General features: G+C 38.0%; 1 protein-coding gene across 1 annotated transcript in view; it reads left to right on the forward strand.

The window, feature by feature from the left end:
* Nucleotides 1-14833, forward strand: part of HOATZ (HOATZ cilia and flagella associated protein) — a 36485-nt gene extending 21652 nt beyond the window's left edge. The window contains exons 4-6 of the mRNA XM_036323944.1: nt 12199-12258; nt 12838-12890; nt 14776-14833. Coding sequence (XP_036179837.1) covers nt 12199-12258; nt 12838-12890; nt 14776-14833 — 171 coding nt within the window. The remainder of the gene's footprint in view (nt 1-12198; nt 12259-12837; nt 12891-14775) is intronic.
* Nucleotides 14834-17362: the final 2529 nt, after the last annotated feature.

The raw sequence follows: 17362 nt of genomic DNA on the forward strand, positions 1-17362 counted from the left end.
ATCAGATTACAAGGAATAAACACAAGGAATGGCAGTAAATTCACAGAATATATTCATAGTTGAAGCATTCTGTTATCAGAATCAACAAGCTAAGAGGTGCATACTGCCTTTTGGAATCAAGCCCAAAATGAGGCTTTTCACTAATACATAGTTTTACTGTAAGCAAGAAAAAGTCTCACTTTCCTCATGATTGCATTTGTAACATAAAATAGAAATAGAACCCACTAAGAATTAAGACTGTGCAGGTGTTAGGTGCTATCTCATTGTAGTTTTAATTTGCTTTTCTCTAATGATTAGTGACCTTGAGCATCTTTTCATATGTCTATTGGCCATCTGTATATCCTCTTTAGAGAAATGTCTATTTAGGTCCTCTGCTCATTTTTTTTTTTACGATTGTTTTTTGGTGTTAAGTTGTTTGAGTTCTTTAAAAATATATATATATATGTTTTTATTGATTTCAGAGAGAGGGAGAGAAATAGAAACATCAATGGTGAGAGAGCATCTATTGGCTGCCTCCTGCATGCCCCCTACTGGGGATTGAGCCTGGAATCTGGGCTAGTCCTGACCAGGAATAGAACCCAAATGTGACTTCCTGGTTCATGGGTTGATGCTCAACCACTGGGAAATGCTGGCTGGGCAAGTTGTGTGAGTTCTTTATATATTTTGGTTATTAATCCCTTATTGAATGTATCATTGGCAAATATCTTCTATTCAGTAAATTGTCTTTTCATTTTGTTGATGGTTTCCTTTACTGGGCAAAAAAAAGTTTTTAAATAGTTCCATATAAATTTTAAAATTATTTATTCTAGTTCTGTGAAAAAATATTGGTATTTTGATAGGTTTACATTGAATCTATAAATTGTTTGGGGTAGCATGGACATTTTAACAATGTTATTTCTTCCTATCCATGAGCACACTATATGCTTCCATTTATTTTGTATCTTCTTCAATTTCTTTATGCAATGTCTTATTATTTTCCAAGTACCGGTCTTTGAACTCCTTGGTTAAATTTATTTTTAGGTATCTTTTTAATCCTCACCTGGGGACATGCTAAGAGAGAGGAAAGGAGAAGGAAGGGAGAGAGAGAGAGAGAGAGAGAGAGAGAGAGAGAGAGAGAGAGAGAGAGAGAGAAGAAGAAGAAGAAGAAGAAGAAGAAGAAGAAGAAGAAGAAGAAGAAGGAGGAGGAGGAGGAGGAGGAGGAGGAGGAGGAGGAGGAGGAGGAGGAGGAGGAGGAGGAGGAGGAGGAGGAGGAGGGAGGGAGGGAGGGAGGGAGGGAGGGAGGGAGGGAGGGAGGGAGGGAGGAAGGAAGGAAGGAAGGAAGGAAGGAAGGAAGGAAGGAAGGAAGGAAGGAAGGATGGATAAACACTGATTGGTTGCCTTCTGTATGTGCCTGTCTGGGGATCAAACCCAAAACCCAAGTATGCGCCGTGCCCTGACCAGAAATAGAACCAGCAACCTTTTGGTGCATAGACCAACACTCAACCAACTGAGCAACTCTTGCAGCTGATATCTGGGTATTAATTTTATACCATGCTAATTTACTAAATTCATTTATCATCTCTAATAGGTTTTTTAGTGTGCAGTCTTCTCTATATGTGGTATCATGTCATCTGCAAATAATGACAGTTTTACTTTTTCCTTTCCAATTTGGATGCCTTTTATTATGCTTTTTCTTGTTTGATTTCTGTGGCTAGAACTTCCAATACTATATTGAATAGAAGTGGTAAAAGTTGACATCCTTGCCTTGTTCCTGAGCTTAAGGAAAACACTTTTAAGTTTTAATGTTAACTGTGGGTTTGTCATATATAGCCTATATTGTGTTGAGGTATGTTTCCTCCTGAGAGTTTTTATCACAAAGTGAGTTTGTCCAATGCTTGCTCTATTTCTATTGATATGATCATATGATTTTCATCCTTCATTTTGTTTATGTGGTGTACCACATTAATTGATTTGTGAATATGAAACCAATGTTGCATCCCAGGATAAATACCACTTGATCATGGTGTATGATGTTTTTAATGTATTGCTGAATTCAGTTTGCTAATATTTTGTTGAGGACTATTCTTTACTCTTTAAGTTTTTGTTTGTTTGTTTGTTTTGTGTATTTTTTTTTTGCAAAGTGCTACATGATACCATAAAATAAGTAATTAACTTTGAAGAAAGCTGGCCCTAAACTGGATTAGCTACCCCTGCTGTGTATTCCCATAGCACACATTTTCTATTAGAATATAAATTTTTCTGTGAGAGCAGAGACTTTATCTGTCTTCTTCACCATAGTTAACCCTAATTAATTCTTCCTTTTCAGAATAAAGAAACCATTCTGTAAGTGTGTGTTAGGTGTAAATATACAAAAATCTCTACTATGGGTTTGAAGTAGATCAGCAAAAGAAGCATAGGATATGGAGTCGAACAGAACTGGGAAACTACTAGTTAGCTAAGTAAAACGAGGAAAGTTGCTAATTTTTATGTGGTTGAGTTCATCTTATCTGTAGAGGTAATAATATCATCTACCTCACTGTGTTAGGAGGGTTAAATGAGTAATTCCTCACACAGGGTTGATACCCAGAACTTACTCAATGAAACTGTTTTTATCTTCTCTGTTTTCTCTTTCACCATAATTGAAAAATAAAATTTTAGCAGGAACAAAATAAGCTTTAGTATAACTGAAATGCTTTGATTAAAGTGGTACATTTCAAAGGTGATGAGTAGATTACTAGAGGCATAGTCAGCCAAGTGTGCACATCTGATTAAAGATACAATCAAGATTGGCTTGCTTATACTGTTAGAGAGACTCTCCTGTTATTTTCCCTTAATTCTCTTTATGTATCAACTGCAAAAGAAAAGTTACCACTAGAGATATATTTTAACTACGGAGCAAAAATTTGTGGGCAAAGTTGATTTAACACTTGCAGGTAAATAAAAGTCATTGAATTTATCATAATGCCTCTCTTTAGATTAAGAGGTGAATGCCATAATGATTCTGAAGGTCTGCGTCATGGCTCTCAACCAGACCCTATCAAAAATTAACCAGGAAAGGAATATTTGAAAATACACATACCCTTTGCAACAGTTGCTAAAAATATAGACAAGGACGCCAGTATAGAAGCTAACTTACTAAAGCCAAAGCACTATTAGAAATGGTAAATAATACAGCAAGTAGACCCAATTCCATCCAAAGCAAGCTCAACTGATGAGTCAAATGTTGAGTAAAACTGAAGTTATTAATATGGCCCTAATTTGCATAAGTACTATAAGTCTGATTTGATTGTTAATTTTGTTTTTGTGTTGGAGTAAATGTGTGGTACTATTTTTTAAATTCTTTTTTTAATATTATTTTTTTATTTTTAAATTATAATTGGCATACAATACTATATTAGTTTAGGTATACAACCCAGTGACCTGATATCCATATAACCTATGAAGTGATCACCTCAGTAAATCCATGACTTGTCTGGAACCACAGGTAGGCACCACAACATCATTGACTATGTTACCTATGAGATACTTTACATTCTCATCTATTTTGTGAATACCAATTTGTGCTTCTCAATCCTTTCACCTTTTTTACTCAGAGTCTAAACCCCCTTCTTCTAGAAACCATCAAAATGTTCTTTGCATCTATGAGTCTGTTTCTGTTTTGTTTGTTCATTCATTTCGTTCTTTAGATTCCACAGATAAGTGAAATCATATGGTATTTATCTTTCTCTGCCTGATGGATTCACTCAGCACCACACCTTCTAGGTCTATCCATGTTGTCACAATTGGAAAGATTTCATTCTTTTTTTATGGCTAATATTCCATTTCAAACATACTATATCTCATCTTCTTTATCCTTTTGGCTATTGATGGCACTTAGGTTGCTTCCATATCCTGACTATCCTATATAATAAAAGCCTAATATGCAAATAGACCAAATGGTGGAACCAGTCACTATGATGCACACTGACTACCAGGGGGCAGATGCTCAATGCAGGAGCTGCCCCAACCCGCAGGCCCCAACCCGCAGGCCCCAGGCCAGCCAAGGCGGGTGCTAGCGAGGGCCCCCTGATTGCCCCACAGGTCACCCCACAGAGGGAGGCGACCCATGGCAGTGGCAGGAAGCAGGGCTGGCCAGCAGGCAGCACCAGGCCAGCCAAGGCGGGTGCCAGCGGGGGCCCCCTGATTGCCCCACTGGTTGCCATGCAATTGGCCCTGATTGCCGGCCAGGCCTGGGGACCCTACCTGTGCAGAGATTTCATGCATCGGGCCACTAGTTGTAAATAATGCTGCAATGACCATATGAATGTGTATGTCTTTTTGAATTAGTGTTTTGGGTTTCTCCAAATAAGTGCCCAGACGTGGAATTGCTGGAACCTTTTTGTCTCTTATTACAGCCTTTGTTTTAAAGTCTATTTTATCCAGTATAACTATTGCTACTCCAGATTTTTGATTCATTTTTATTTTCATGAACTATCTTTTTCCATCCCTTTTCTTTCAGTCTGTGTGTATCTTTTAATCTGAAGTGAATTTCTTTTATACAGCATATGTTTGGGTCTTATTTTCTTATACATTCAGACACCCTGTGTCCTTTGATTAGAGCACTTAATCTATTTGCATTTAAAGTAATTGTTGATATGTATGTACTTATTGCCATTTTATTTATTTATTACTTATTTATTTATTTAGATCCTCACCCAAGGATATGTTTATTGATTTGAGAGAGAGAGGGAGAGGGATAAAGAGACATCAATGTGAGAGAGAAACATCAATCTACCACCTCCCGTACGCACCTGTCTGGGGATTGAACCTGCAACCTTTTGGTCTAACAATCCAACTAACTGAGCCAACAAGCCAGGCCTGCCATCTCTAATACAAAAGGCCTGTGGCCATCACAGTGTCACGCTATAATGACCAAAGAGCAGCAGCTCTCGCAGCGGGGCGCGAGCTACTAGCAGCAGAGAGCTATGAGTGGCGGAGGGCTACAAGCGGCGGAGGGCGGGGCAGCAAGTTATGAGTGGCGATGGCCGGGTGGTCAGCTGAGGCAAGCGGAAGCAAGATATTTACGCACGATTTCCTGCACGCTGGGCCTCTAGTTTTATTATATATTTGATCTTCATTTTTCTTCTTCTTTTTAAAAAAAAGACTCTTTAACATCTCTTGTGATGATGGTGGTGGTGAACTCCTTTAGCTTTTTCTTGTCTGGGTAGCTCTTTATCTGTCCATTGATTCTAAAAATAGCCTTGTTGAGCAAAGGAATCTTGGTTGTAGGTCCTTGCTTTTCATCATTTTGAACATTTTTTGCCAATTCCTTCTGGCCTTCAAACTTTCTGTTGAGAAATCAGCTGATAGTCATATGAGCACTCCCTTGTAGGTAACTAACGGCTTTTCTTTTGCTGCTTTTAAGATCCTCTCTTTGTCTTTACCCTTTGGCATTTTAAATGTGATATCTGTTGGTGTGGCCCTCTTTGGATTAATCTTGTTTGGGACTCTCTGCTCTTCCTGGACTTGTGTGTCTATTTCCTTTTGCCATTTTAGGGAAGTTTTCTATCATTTTTTTCAAATAGGTTTTCAATTTCTTGTTCTCTCTCTTTTCCTTCCACCACCCCCATGATGTGAATGTTGATATGCTAGAAGTTGTGCTTTATTACCTCTTTCATAATATTGTTGGTTTTATATTATTAGTTATTTCTCTCTTCAATTTTTGGTTGATTCTTATTTTCCTTCTAACTTTCTTCCCTTTTCACTTGTTTCTTAATTTTCCATTTTATCTTTTTTTGTAATATAATAATTTACAGTTATTAACATCTCTCAAAGTACTATTTTGGTTGTATCTCATAAGCTAGATAATGTTTCATTATTATTCCATTTTAAGTATTTTTAAATTTATATTTTGATTTATAATTTGCCCATGAATTATTTTTAAGTATGCTCTTTAATCTTCCAATGTATGAAGTCTTCTTAAATTATGTTTTTTTATTTATAACTTAATTATGTTGGCATCAGAAACAGTTCCTATCTCCTACTAAACTAAGAGCTATCTTTATGTCAAGATCCTCAATATGATGTCATTCAAATCCCCTGTCCTGTGTACTTCTATCCCAGTCAAGTCAGGCTTATCACCATCTTTAAGCAACTTTAAGCTCATATCCACCTCCATGTCTCCAATTATTTTTAATTGGACTAATAAATTCTTTTCATCACTGAAAATGCTTTTATGTTATGATTATTAAATTAGCCCACTGCTTCCCTAGCTGCTTTTCGCCATTTGATGCATTATTTTTAATCCATAGATTATTTATTTTGAAACTTCTTTAAGGTTCTAAAATTTTTGCATGTTATAAAATTTTAAACTTATACTAAGATTCAGCAATGGATTTGTGTAAATATTATCTTTCATTATGTGCTTTCTCTCTCATTCTCTGATGTTTGTGCCATGAGCATATATTGCATTTATATTCAATGGGAGAAATAAAGAATCTGCTCCTCTCACTATATAATAGAATTGAGTACTAACTATATAACATTTACAATATAAGCCCTTTATTCACATTTTCATTTAGTCCTCAGAAAAACTCTGTGTGAGAAGCATTAAATTGCCTCTATTAGTTAGGAAGCTGAAGCTGAAACATGTAAGTAGCCTTTTCAAGGTCACACATCTAAAATATAGTGGAGATAGTTTGGACCTGGGTCCATCTGACAATGGAGCCAAGGTGCTTAACCTCTATATCATACTGGTTTCAAGAGTTTCTAGATTCTCTAAGTATTGGGATGGTTGCCAAGTAACTAAGCAAAGAGATGATTTTGGAATCAATTCAATACTGCTGTAAAATATTTTAAGATCAAATTAAGTGAATTAGCATTTATACTAGGGTAGTCAAAAGAAAATTTCTATTGGTATTGTAGATAGTTATCAGAGAAATAAACACTACCATATGCTATTTTTGATGAATGTTTCTGTCAAAAAATGTCAACCATAATACAAGGAAGAAATGCATTTTTTTAATATGAGAACCAGGTCTTAAGAAGAAAAGACCTTTTAAAAAAAGTCTTGTGTGTATTAAGAACTTTATTATACCTGAAGATTAACTGAGTGGAAAGTTTATAATAACGCAGGAGAATTTGTGGTCAGAGGACTTTGCACTACATAATTCAGGGCAAATACTATCTTAAGTATCACTCTTTGTTTCTCCTTTTTCCTTCTAACTCTATGCACCAATTCACCCATAGATCAGAGGTTGAATAATCAGAAACCCTCTATGCCTATATAAAGAAGGTAGGCAAGCCATCCTTCTCTCCTTTTTCCCACTTTTTGAAGGATTGGAAGAAAAAATTTTCTCTCATCACCATCATTACCACCACAATATAATAGCTACAATTTATTAACTAGCCACCACATGTCATACATTATGTTAAGCAATGTTTGTATTATCTGCAAATTTCACAATGACTTTTCTTATAAATGAGCAATCCAAGATTCAGAGAAATAGTTCTTTGATTTACCCAAGACCACAAACTTCTAACCCATGGGTTAGTGAGTACAGTTGGATGGAAGAAAGGAGGAGCCAGGAGGGATAGTGAAGATATTACTTGCCATTAATCACACAGCAGAAATGGGATTCAAACCCAAATGTATCTGACTCCAATAATCTATATTTCTACCCAATTTGTTTGACTTTGAACAGGCAAAAATAGAGAACTAAGTAATTAAATTCTAGAAGTGACATTAAAATTCAGTATCCTTCGCTGAGACATTAAATTGGTAAATTATCATATTCTAATTTTCTGTAATCAATTTTTGTTATATAATTTATGTTTTCAATAATATTATTTAAATATAATATAAATGAAAATATAAGAAGATAATAATATAAAAATATTATAAGTATAAATCCTGACCCCCATTTAGTATATTTTTAAAGTTAATACATTAAGATATCATAAAATCCCACCAATGGGCACAATCAAAACACTATGATTAGAAATGAGAATTTTGTTATGAAATTAACAAGTAAGTTATTTATCCCTACTAATGAAGTAATTGCAAGAATTTTCTCTCGCCACTGAATTTATTTAGTTACCCTGGCAGAGATATCTTAGACTCGGTAATGTTCTTGTTCTGATGATACAGCTGCTTACAGTAGTTTTATTATTCATTCCCAGGAAACATGTCCAGGAAGCAGAAGTCAAATCACATTTGAAGGCTTTGTTTCTGGTGTATTATATTATATTATAAAACTTATTAGGCACTAAAATCCATTATTTAAAAAGGACCTGAAATAAAAATAGAAAATGAATTAATTTTTTATGTTAACATAACATTTTCCCTTTATTTTACTTTATTATTTTTCCCATCACCATTATGAATTTTTAATTCATATTTTAGAATCTTGTAATTAAATATTTGTCTTTTTTATATTAGAAGGATTATAACAACATAACTTGCTTATGACTACCAAATGGCTACACAGAAAATAATCATGTCATTTTGTCCAAAGGGGATTTTAAGAATTAAATTTGCCCCTGTTTAAATTCACCTTCTAAAACATTTTATTTTTTTGCTTAGGCTAATAATTGTGTATTAGTCAGTGTAATGATTTCATTCATATATCAGGACTCAATCAATTTCAATTCAATTCAACAAAAAAAATCATTGAGTATAATATGCAAGGCACTGCTAAGCTCTAAGGAAGGATAAAGGATGAGTAAGACTCTGAAAGAGACCAGGTAGCAACTATGAGACAGAGCAGGGAACGTAAGATCAATACCACAGTAACGATACAAGGGGCGGTGTAATCACTGTGTGGCAGCAATGGACTCCAGTTCAGTACGTGTGCAATGGAAAAGTTGGAAATGAAACTAACATTGAGTAGCTACATTGAAAATATCCCATGTCTTTATCCACAGACATTTTATTCAGTCCATAGCAAGTGAACAAGTATTATGAAATTCAGCTTAGTTTTTAAAATACCCTGAATTTATTTTCTTTCAGTAGCTGTAATATAGGATGCCTAATCCTATCTAATAAAGAGGGAGTATGCTAATTGACCCTCACACCATCACAAAGATGGCGGCACCCACAGCCAATAAGGAGGGAATATGCTAATTGACTGCCCACCCTCAAAGATGGCGGCACCATAGCCAATAAAGAGGGAATATGCTAATTGAATGCCCCACCCTCAAAGATGGCGGTGCCCACAGCCACAAGATGGCAGCTCCCAGTCACCTCAACCCCGCTGGGGTGTCAGGTGCGAGGCAAGGCCAGGCGGGCCCGGCCGCTTCACGCGCCCGCCTCCAGAGTCCCCCAGTCCCCCTAGCCCCCCAACCATCCAGGGCTGACCCAAGGCACAAGCAAGCCTTGGATGGCGGCTGCCCAGCTGCCCAGGACTACCCAAAGCTCAGGTAACCAGGGCCGGCCAAAGCTTGTACTGCCAGCTGTGGCAGCAGCAGAGGTGTGATGGGGTGTCACCTTCCCCTGATTGCAGGGTGGCCTCCTGCCCCTGAGGGCTCCCAGACTATGAGAGGGGGCAGGCCGGGCTGAGGGACACCCCATTCAGTGCATGAATTTTCATGCACCAGGCCTCTAGTATTCAAATAAAAGATAGAAATCTTGTCCCAAAATAAATAAAATAAAAAAGTTTGTAGGCTCATATAAGATAAAATTAACATGACTTGAGCAGAACGATGCCAACCAAAGCACCATTGTTCTTGGTTCGGTTGCTGATTACTCCTCCCCAGCATGGGTTCCTCCTCGTGTGTGTCTCAGAACATGCCTGAGGGTTGTGGCTTCTCTTGCAGGTATAAGGGCTGGAGAATCACCTGGAGGAATCACTTAGCAATGCAGCAGCTTCTGGGACTTTGCACACCCTGTTTTCTCAAAAGCTTTCTTCCCATCCTATCTCTATTGTTATTGGTTGATGATAACTTTCAGGTCCAAGCTTGGACATCACCTCCTCTGGGACATCTTCTCTGACTTCCCTGACACATACATACACATTCTAGTCTTCATTAAGGATCCCTCTTTAGTTTTCTAATTGCACTTTGTATACTGACCCCATCATTGCACATTTGAAATTATTTACTTGTCTTTTTCTCCACAAATCTGCAATCACTTTGCAGGCAGGGATTGCGTTTTGTTCAGCCTCTTGCACAGTATTGTGACATCATAGGTGCTCATTATGGATTGAAATGTATCCCCCAAAAAATCTGTGAGAAGTCCTAATCTCTGGTACTCAAAAAGTGACCTTGTTTGGAAATAGAATCATTACAGATGAAATTAGTTAAGAAGTTAATACTGGAGCAGGGTTAGCCCCTAGTCCTATATGACTGGTGTCCTTATAAGACAGCCGTGTGAAGACAGAAATACAGTAAGAAAGCAATGTGACCATGAAGGCAGGGATTGGAGTTATGGAGCGGCAAGCCAAGGAGAGCCACAGATTGCTGGCCCTGCCAATACCTTGATTTGGGACTTCTAGCCTCCAGTACTGTGAAACAATGAATATGTTGTTTTAAGCCACCCAGTTTGAAACTTTGTTACAGAAGCCCTGGGGAAAATAGTGCAGTGCTCAATAAATTTGAATGGACCAATGGATGACTTAGGAAAACCCACTGGAAACAGCTTGGGTAGACCTGCAAGTTTGTGGGGTGGGGTCTCAGGGAATCACCAGGGTGAGGCAAACAGTGATAGTCAGGTGATGGAGACTCAGATATGGTGCTTGCCTGCCTTCTCTGTGGGGAAAGGGTTCGGCAAAGGAACAATGACCTCTGCCAGCACTTCTATCTGGGTGAAAGTGGTCCCTCTAGTTCTCAAACTGATGTCAGACTCTTTAGTTCCTCCCCATACATCCTGGATGCCTTTGGAGATCCTGCTCCAGCATTGAGGCTCAGAGGGAGTAAGTCAAGTAAGTCTGCTCATGAGCCCTTTAAGAGGAACTGCCTGCGACTCCAGCACCCTCCATTACACCCAACCACAATATCTGTTGGTTTTAACAGCCAAAAGTTATTGGGACTTCTCTTCCTGGTACTGGAACCCTAGACTTGGGGGTCTGGTATGAGGCTGGGAACCATCAATCCTCAAAGAGTCTTTTGCAGCCAAAATATGCCTCCTGATTTTTGTCTACCACACGTGAGTGTGGGACCAGCCTGTTCTGTATCTCTGCCCCTCCTGCCAGTCTTGGCGTGGCTTCTTTTTTTATATTTTTAGTTTTATGACTTCCATTCAACTAAATTTCAAGTGGTTCTGAATGATGATTGTCCTGTAGTTTACTTGTATTTTTATGTGACTGTGGGAGGATGAATACCATATTTACCTTCGCCATCATCTAGACCAGAAGCCTCTTGCTTCTAATCTTGATCTAAACAGAGCTTCTTTCATTATTTTTGGCCATTGAAGTCACAAGTTTTATTTGTCAGATTCTCAGGTTTTTCTTTTGTTCTCAAATACTCCAGATGCAATTTTCTGCCTGGCTATCTCCAAAACTGAATATAAGTGATTCTATGAAAAAAAAATTTGTACCTATATTTGCCTCTTTTTATATAGTCTATATCTTGATAAATCTTCATGCCTGCATTAAATTAGTTTTTTACACTTAGGAAAACTTGAGAAAGTGCATGTCTCAATATCTAAGACAGGAGAGATGAGAGAATAAGGCTCTGTTTCATGCGCAAGCTACTAGAAAGAGCCCTGTTATAGTACTTAGGCATGTGGTTTGAGCTTGCTGATTTTGTATATTGTCATCACTTAATGGCAATTTCGTGTGGTGGTCATTAGCTTGGGATTTGTTGTCAAATACAATTGGTACCAAATCTAGTTCTGCACTTAATATCCTGAGTAAGTTACTTAACCTTAGTAAACTTCAGATTCCTCATCTATAACATGGTATAATAGTAGTCAAACTTATGAGTTATTATAAGAAAATAATTACATAACGTATATAAAGTTCTTGGCATAGTTCATGTATTAAAGTCTTAATAAAAGTTAATCATTAGATGCACAAGAAAACCCCTTTTATTTGGGATTGAATTGTTTTGCAGAGCACCATCCTCTGGAATAAAAACTGCATTGTGTTACAAATGAAAAATATAAATCTATAATGGAAAAAAATATTTTTAAATTCTGCCCCAAAATGCAAGAAGAAAAATGGAAAAAAATCTACTCTTGATGGACACAAAAATTGCATTAATGAGTCAAAAGACTCAATCACTTCTTCCCTCTTTACACAGGCTAAAAAGAGAGATGAGATTCTCCAACTCTTTAAAAAACAAAGAGAAGAAAGGATCTCGGTGAGACTGATAGTAGGCATTTGGATAAATCTATCTGGGTGAGGGGTGGTGAACTATCGAAAATTCTCCAAGATTGACCCCTTGAATCTAGGTAACAAGGTCCTGAGCCTTTTATATACCAGAGGGGGGCAGGGTATAGACATCAGATGATTTGGCAATCCTTGATAAACCAAAGATATCTCCAGGGTGTGCCAGCTCTGATGCCAGAGAAATTAGATGCTATTGTCAGTGAGCTGATTATCACATAGTTTAAAGCTGCAGTATTAACATGGGCTACTTCGGTGCTAATATTTGTTTTATGATGATTGATCTTACTTAGATCATGCAAAAACAAATGCTAAACGATGATAAACAAACAATAAAAACAACAACAGGACCCTGTAAACTTATGAATGTATAAACTCTCCTGAATGAACCCCAAATTCCCTAATCTGGAACATTTTTGACCCCACAGTCTCCAGACTTAAGAAGCTAGTCTGTATAAACTCTGTGATAATTTTACCTCAAAATTTTTTTTCAATTAAATTTCAGTCAGTGCAAAAGGTAACACATTTCCTTTTTGATTTTTTGTTTTGTTAGAAAGAACTGATCTCCCTTCCTTATAAACCAAAGAACAAAGTCTGCAAAGCAAAGTAAGTTTACTTCTGTCAAATATTTTTACTTTTTTAGTTACCCCATAAAAGCGCTTTTTTTCTTACTCACTTTGCCCCCCTATACTCAAATCTTCTAAAAACCCACCCACTGATTTAGAGATTTCTTGCCTTGAATAAACTTTCTTCTTTTCTATATTAAAGCCTGTGTGTCCACTTCCATATCTGTGAAATATGCAAGCATAAGTTAGTGTAAACAGGAAAGTAAATCAACCTTATATCTCTGTACACATTCTCTCCCCCTCCTTTCTTTTTTTTAAAAAAAATATATTTTATTGATTTTTTTACAGAGAGGAAGGGAGAGAGATAGTTAGAAACATCAATCAGCTGCCTCCTGCACATCTCCCACTGGGGATGTGCCCGCAACCCAGGTACATGCCCCCTGACCGGAATCGAACCCCGGGACCTTTCAGTCCGCAGGCCGACGCTCTACCCACTGAGCCAAACAGGTTTCAGATACCCCTCCTTTCGTAACCTGGGCTATTGTATCCACCTGCTAGTGACCTCTCCACTCCCCTTTCCCCTACTCACACCTACCCCCACCATCCTTAGCAAATCAGTAGGTCTTTTATTGTCAGTGCTGACACCACCAATGGCATATCTGTAAATCCATGTAGCAGGGCTTTACCCTCACAGTGATGAGCTAAAAGCCTTATCCCTAGAATAATATTAGAGCAGGACCAGGCACAGGGTCCAGAACTATTGAAAGGAAACCAGCTGCCACTAGTTAATCATTTAAGAACTCTCAGAGTTTTTTTTATTTTTTTTATTTTTTTTTTTATTATGACTGAAAACCAATGTGGCTATCTCAATATTTATTTTAAAAGTATTTATTTGCATAATAGCTTCAGGGAAGAACAGTTAGAAAGTAATAGAATTCCCATGTTGATCCAAGAGTAAAACATATTTCATAGCTTACTTTTTTTTTTTTTTGTATATCAGCTTGCTAATTCTCCCTCCTCTGTCCTGAGGCCTTGAATTTCTTTCCATTTCACTGTGACAACTTCTTCCTCTGAGCTTCTTACACTATAACCATCTTTTGGCAATTGATCACACACTGCTCTGTGCCCACATTCTATTATTATTCAACTCATATTATGTCTTGAGTTGTTATTTAACTTTTCACATATCTTTACCTTGTCTATGACTGTATTGTAAGCTCCATTAGAAACTGGGTCACCCAAAGTGCCTAGCATACTTCCTACATGTAGTAATGCAGAAAATATTCAGAAAGATGTTGTTCAGTATGTTAATTTAGAAAGTGATGTTTTTATACGTACATTAGTTTATAACATTTTTTTAATTTTGAAATATTTTAGACACATTGTAAAATACTTTAATTTTGCCCTCTTTTACCTCCCTCCATTCTTTCCTATCTGTCCCAAACCCCTTTGGGTACACAGATACAACCTTACCATCCCTTATCCAACAGATCTTAAGACAATCCAAATCCCCTACTGTCAGAAAGAAAGAGCTAGAAAGTGTGTACAGAGTAAGATTTTAGTAGCAATATGTTTATTATCCACTCCAGGAATATTTGCATTATAGAGGACTGATTAGAAGGAACAATAGATAACCCATCATAATCAGTTAGCAATGATGAAATCTCCCAAGTTTGACTCTTGGGTGAGCAAAACATATTTAGGGTTAGGAGGTCTTCTCTCACGCTCTTCAAATCACACTTTACAGTAGAATTACAGCTCCTCCCACATATAAGCTTACACTTGGTTGCAAAATCTAATGCGTTGTCAGAATCCAAGACAGTAAATCTTTATTGGGAAAACTTTCGAAAGTCGTTTCCATGCTACTTTGTGTTCACAACTACAGAGTTCTGTGTATGGGAACTGACCTATGTTACTGCCAACAGGAAAGTGATTCCAGAGTCCAATAAGGAAGACCAAGAAGAAGTCAAAGCCTTGAACTAAATTGGTTGACACGTTCTAGAGGATGGCTCACTTAGATCTTCACTTTTGGAACAACCTAGTCCTACATCAGCATCATTGGGATCATTTGTTAAAATAGGCAAAGAAATAAAAGTTAAGTATGCAGACTTCCAGGAATTTTACCAGTTATTGAATATTTGGATCTATTTTACTTATTGGATACCACTGTATTTGACACCACACAATAACCATCTCTCTCATCTTATATATTCTCAAACTCCTATTTCTCTTGTTTTTATTTGTTGTCTCCAGAATTGTTATATTTGATCTATGTTATGAATATCAGATAAACAAGAAACAGGGCTTTATGTGCCCCAACTACTAGACCAGTAATAAAAACAATAAGCAAATAGAGATGAAAGGGCAATCCTAAAAACTTTAAAGTTTTCTTCATGTAAAAAAAAAAAAATCTGTTTTCCAAAATTTGGTTTCTGGGACATGTCTGCAGTCAGGAATGAATTGCTCTAGTTCTGTGACCAGCTGGCTTAGCATTCCTATGTCTTACACACATGTACATCCCAGTGCCAACCTCCCTCACTTTTAAAGATCATTCTCTTTGGTGTATATTGGAAACGAGAAGGTTAAGTATTTGCTCTTCGGCATTGTCCCACTGGCATTCCTGCTCCAGTGCTCACAGCTCTATCTATGACCACCACTCACTTCACTTGGCCTCCGCCTGCAGCTCCTGGACATAGCCTCCTTCAGATGCAACTCCTACTCCGCAGCGCCTACAGAACTTAATCACAGGGACACACCGAACTGCAAGGGAGGCCAGGAAATAGGCTTTAAATGGTGGGCGGGGGGGGGGGGGGGGCGGGTGGATGGAAATACCCAATTAAAATTCAGGACTCTATCACTAAAAGAAGTAGAGAATGGATATTAGTGGAAACTAGCAGTTTCCACCACAGCACTATTTGAAGAAAAGTGTTTTGAACAGAGGTAAGCCTTGAAAAAAGAAGTTTAAAAAGTTATAAAATGGAAATCTCATATCAGCACCATCAAGAATAAAAAGGCCCTAGCCAGTTTTCTCAGTGGATAGAGCGTCAGCCTGCAGACCAAAGAGTCCTGGATTCGATTCCAGTCAAGGGCCAGTACCTGGGTTGCAGGCTCCTCCTCGGCCCTGGTCGGGTTCGTGCAGGAGACAACCTATCAATGTGTTTCTCACACTTCGATATTGATATTTCTCTCTGTCTTTCTCTCTCTCTTCCACTTTCTCTAAAAATCAATGGAAAATATCCTCAGGTAAGAATTAAAAGAATAAAAGGGACCCTATCAGGATGATGTGTTTGTCTGCCAGACAGATAGCTCTCTTTAGTGATGACATAGCACGCTATCAAAGCCTAAACTTCCAAATCATGTAATTAATTCCCTTTCTTCTGATCCCATGCTCACTGAGTAATCTTTTGCCCAGAGGGAGAGTATGTGCTCAACAGGCCAATGCAAACATGAGCTTACCTGATGATTGTATTTCTCAATGTGTAAAGATATTAGTCTCTTAGATTGGGTTTGAGTTTGTCAAACTAAGGATTAGACCCTGGACCAAGATAATTTTACCGAGAAAAATTCCACTTTGTGAGCTTTCTTGGCAACCAGCCTTTCCCTGGTGACACCTGCCTGCATTGCCAGGTGTAACGGTTAGGTATTACTGCGACAATACTGCATGTCAAAGTGAGCGTCAACATTTATTCTTGCTCACACATCTATGGGTCAGTTGGGGGTTCAAACACAGAGACAAGAGGGAGGGAAACATACTCTGCCCCCTGAGTAAGAGGAGCTGCAAAGTCACATAATAAAGGGTGTGGATACAGGGGTGTGTGAAGAATCGGGGTTGTTATTACAGTCTACCACATTAGGTTGACTGCATGCCTCAACGAAGTCTCTCTGGACCAAGGGCCAGCGTATCAAAGGGAGAACTCAGGGCACAATTTAATTAATTGGACCAAGGTAACAGCTTCTCTAGGTTGTAACGATGCTGTAATATTGGAAATAAATATTTTGCAATTGACATTAAGTGCCCAGCTACCTACACACTTGAACATCTGTTTGTCTTATCAACCCTTCACAAAAGTTGAGGTAACTTTTAGTGTTACCAAGATTTAGTTGAAACTTAGGCCAAAACAACAACAACAAAACCCACACAATAAAACTTCTCAAAGGCCACCCAGACATTAAGTGAAGAAAAACAGGACTGGAAACAATGCCCGGTGCCAAATCAAGGGCTGATTTTCACCAGAGCAGCTCTCTCTGATTGTTTAGATAATGAGGAATTTCTAGAAAGAATGTATGCTGGATACGAGATATTCTAATTCGGAGATAAAGACGGGTGGTACATGAACTTGCCGTAAGTTCCTTCTGTTGCTACTGGTTTCTGCAGTAGCAGAGCTTCCCCGTATTACCAGCTGGTACTCCACACCCCCACACACACCCCGCGCCCCCACACACCCCCTGCCTGTATTCAGACCTATGTGTCTAGAATTGCAGTGGCTCAAGCTGAGGCCCGAAACCGAAACC

This window comes from Myotis myotis, unplaced genomic scaffold (assembly GCF_014108235.1).
Source record: "Myotis myotis isolate mMyoMyo1 unplaced genomic scaffold, mMyoMyo1.p scaffold_m19_p_10, whole genome shotgun sequence".
Lineage (NCBI taxonomy): Eukaryota > Metazoa > Chordata > Mammalia > Chiroptera > Vespertilionidae > Myotis > Myotis myotis.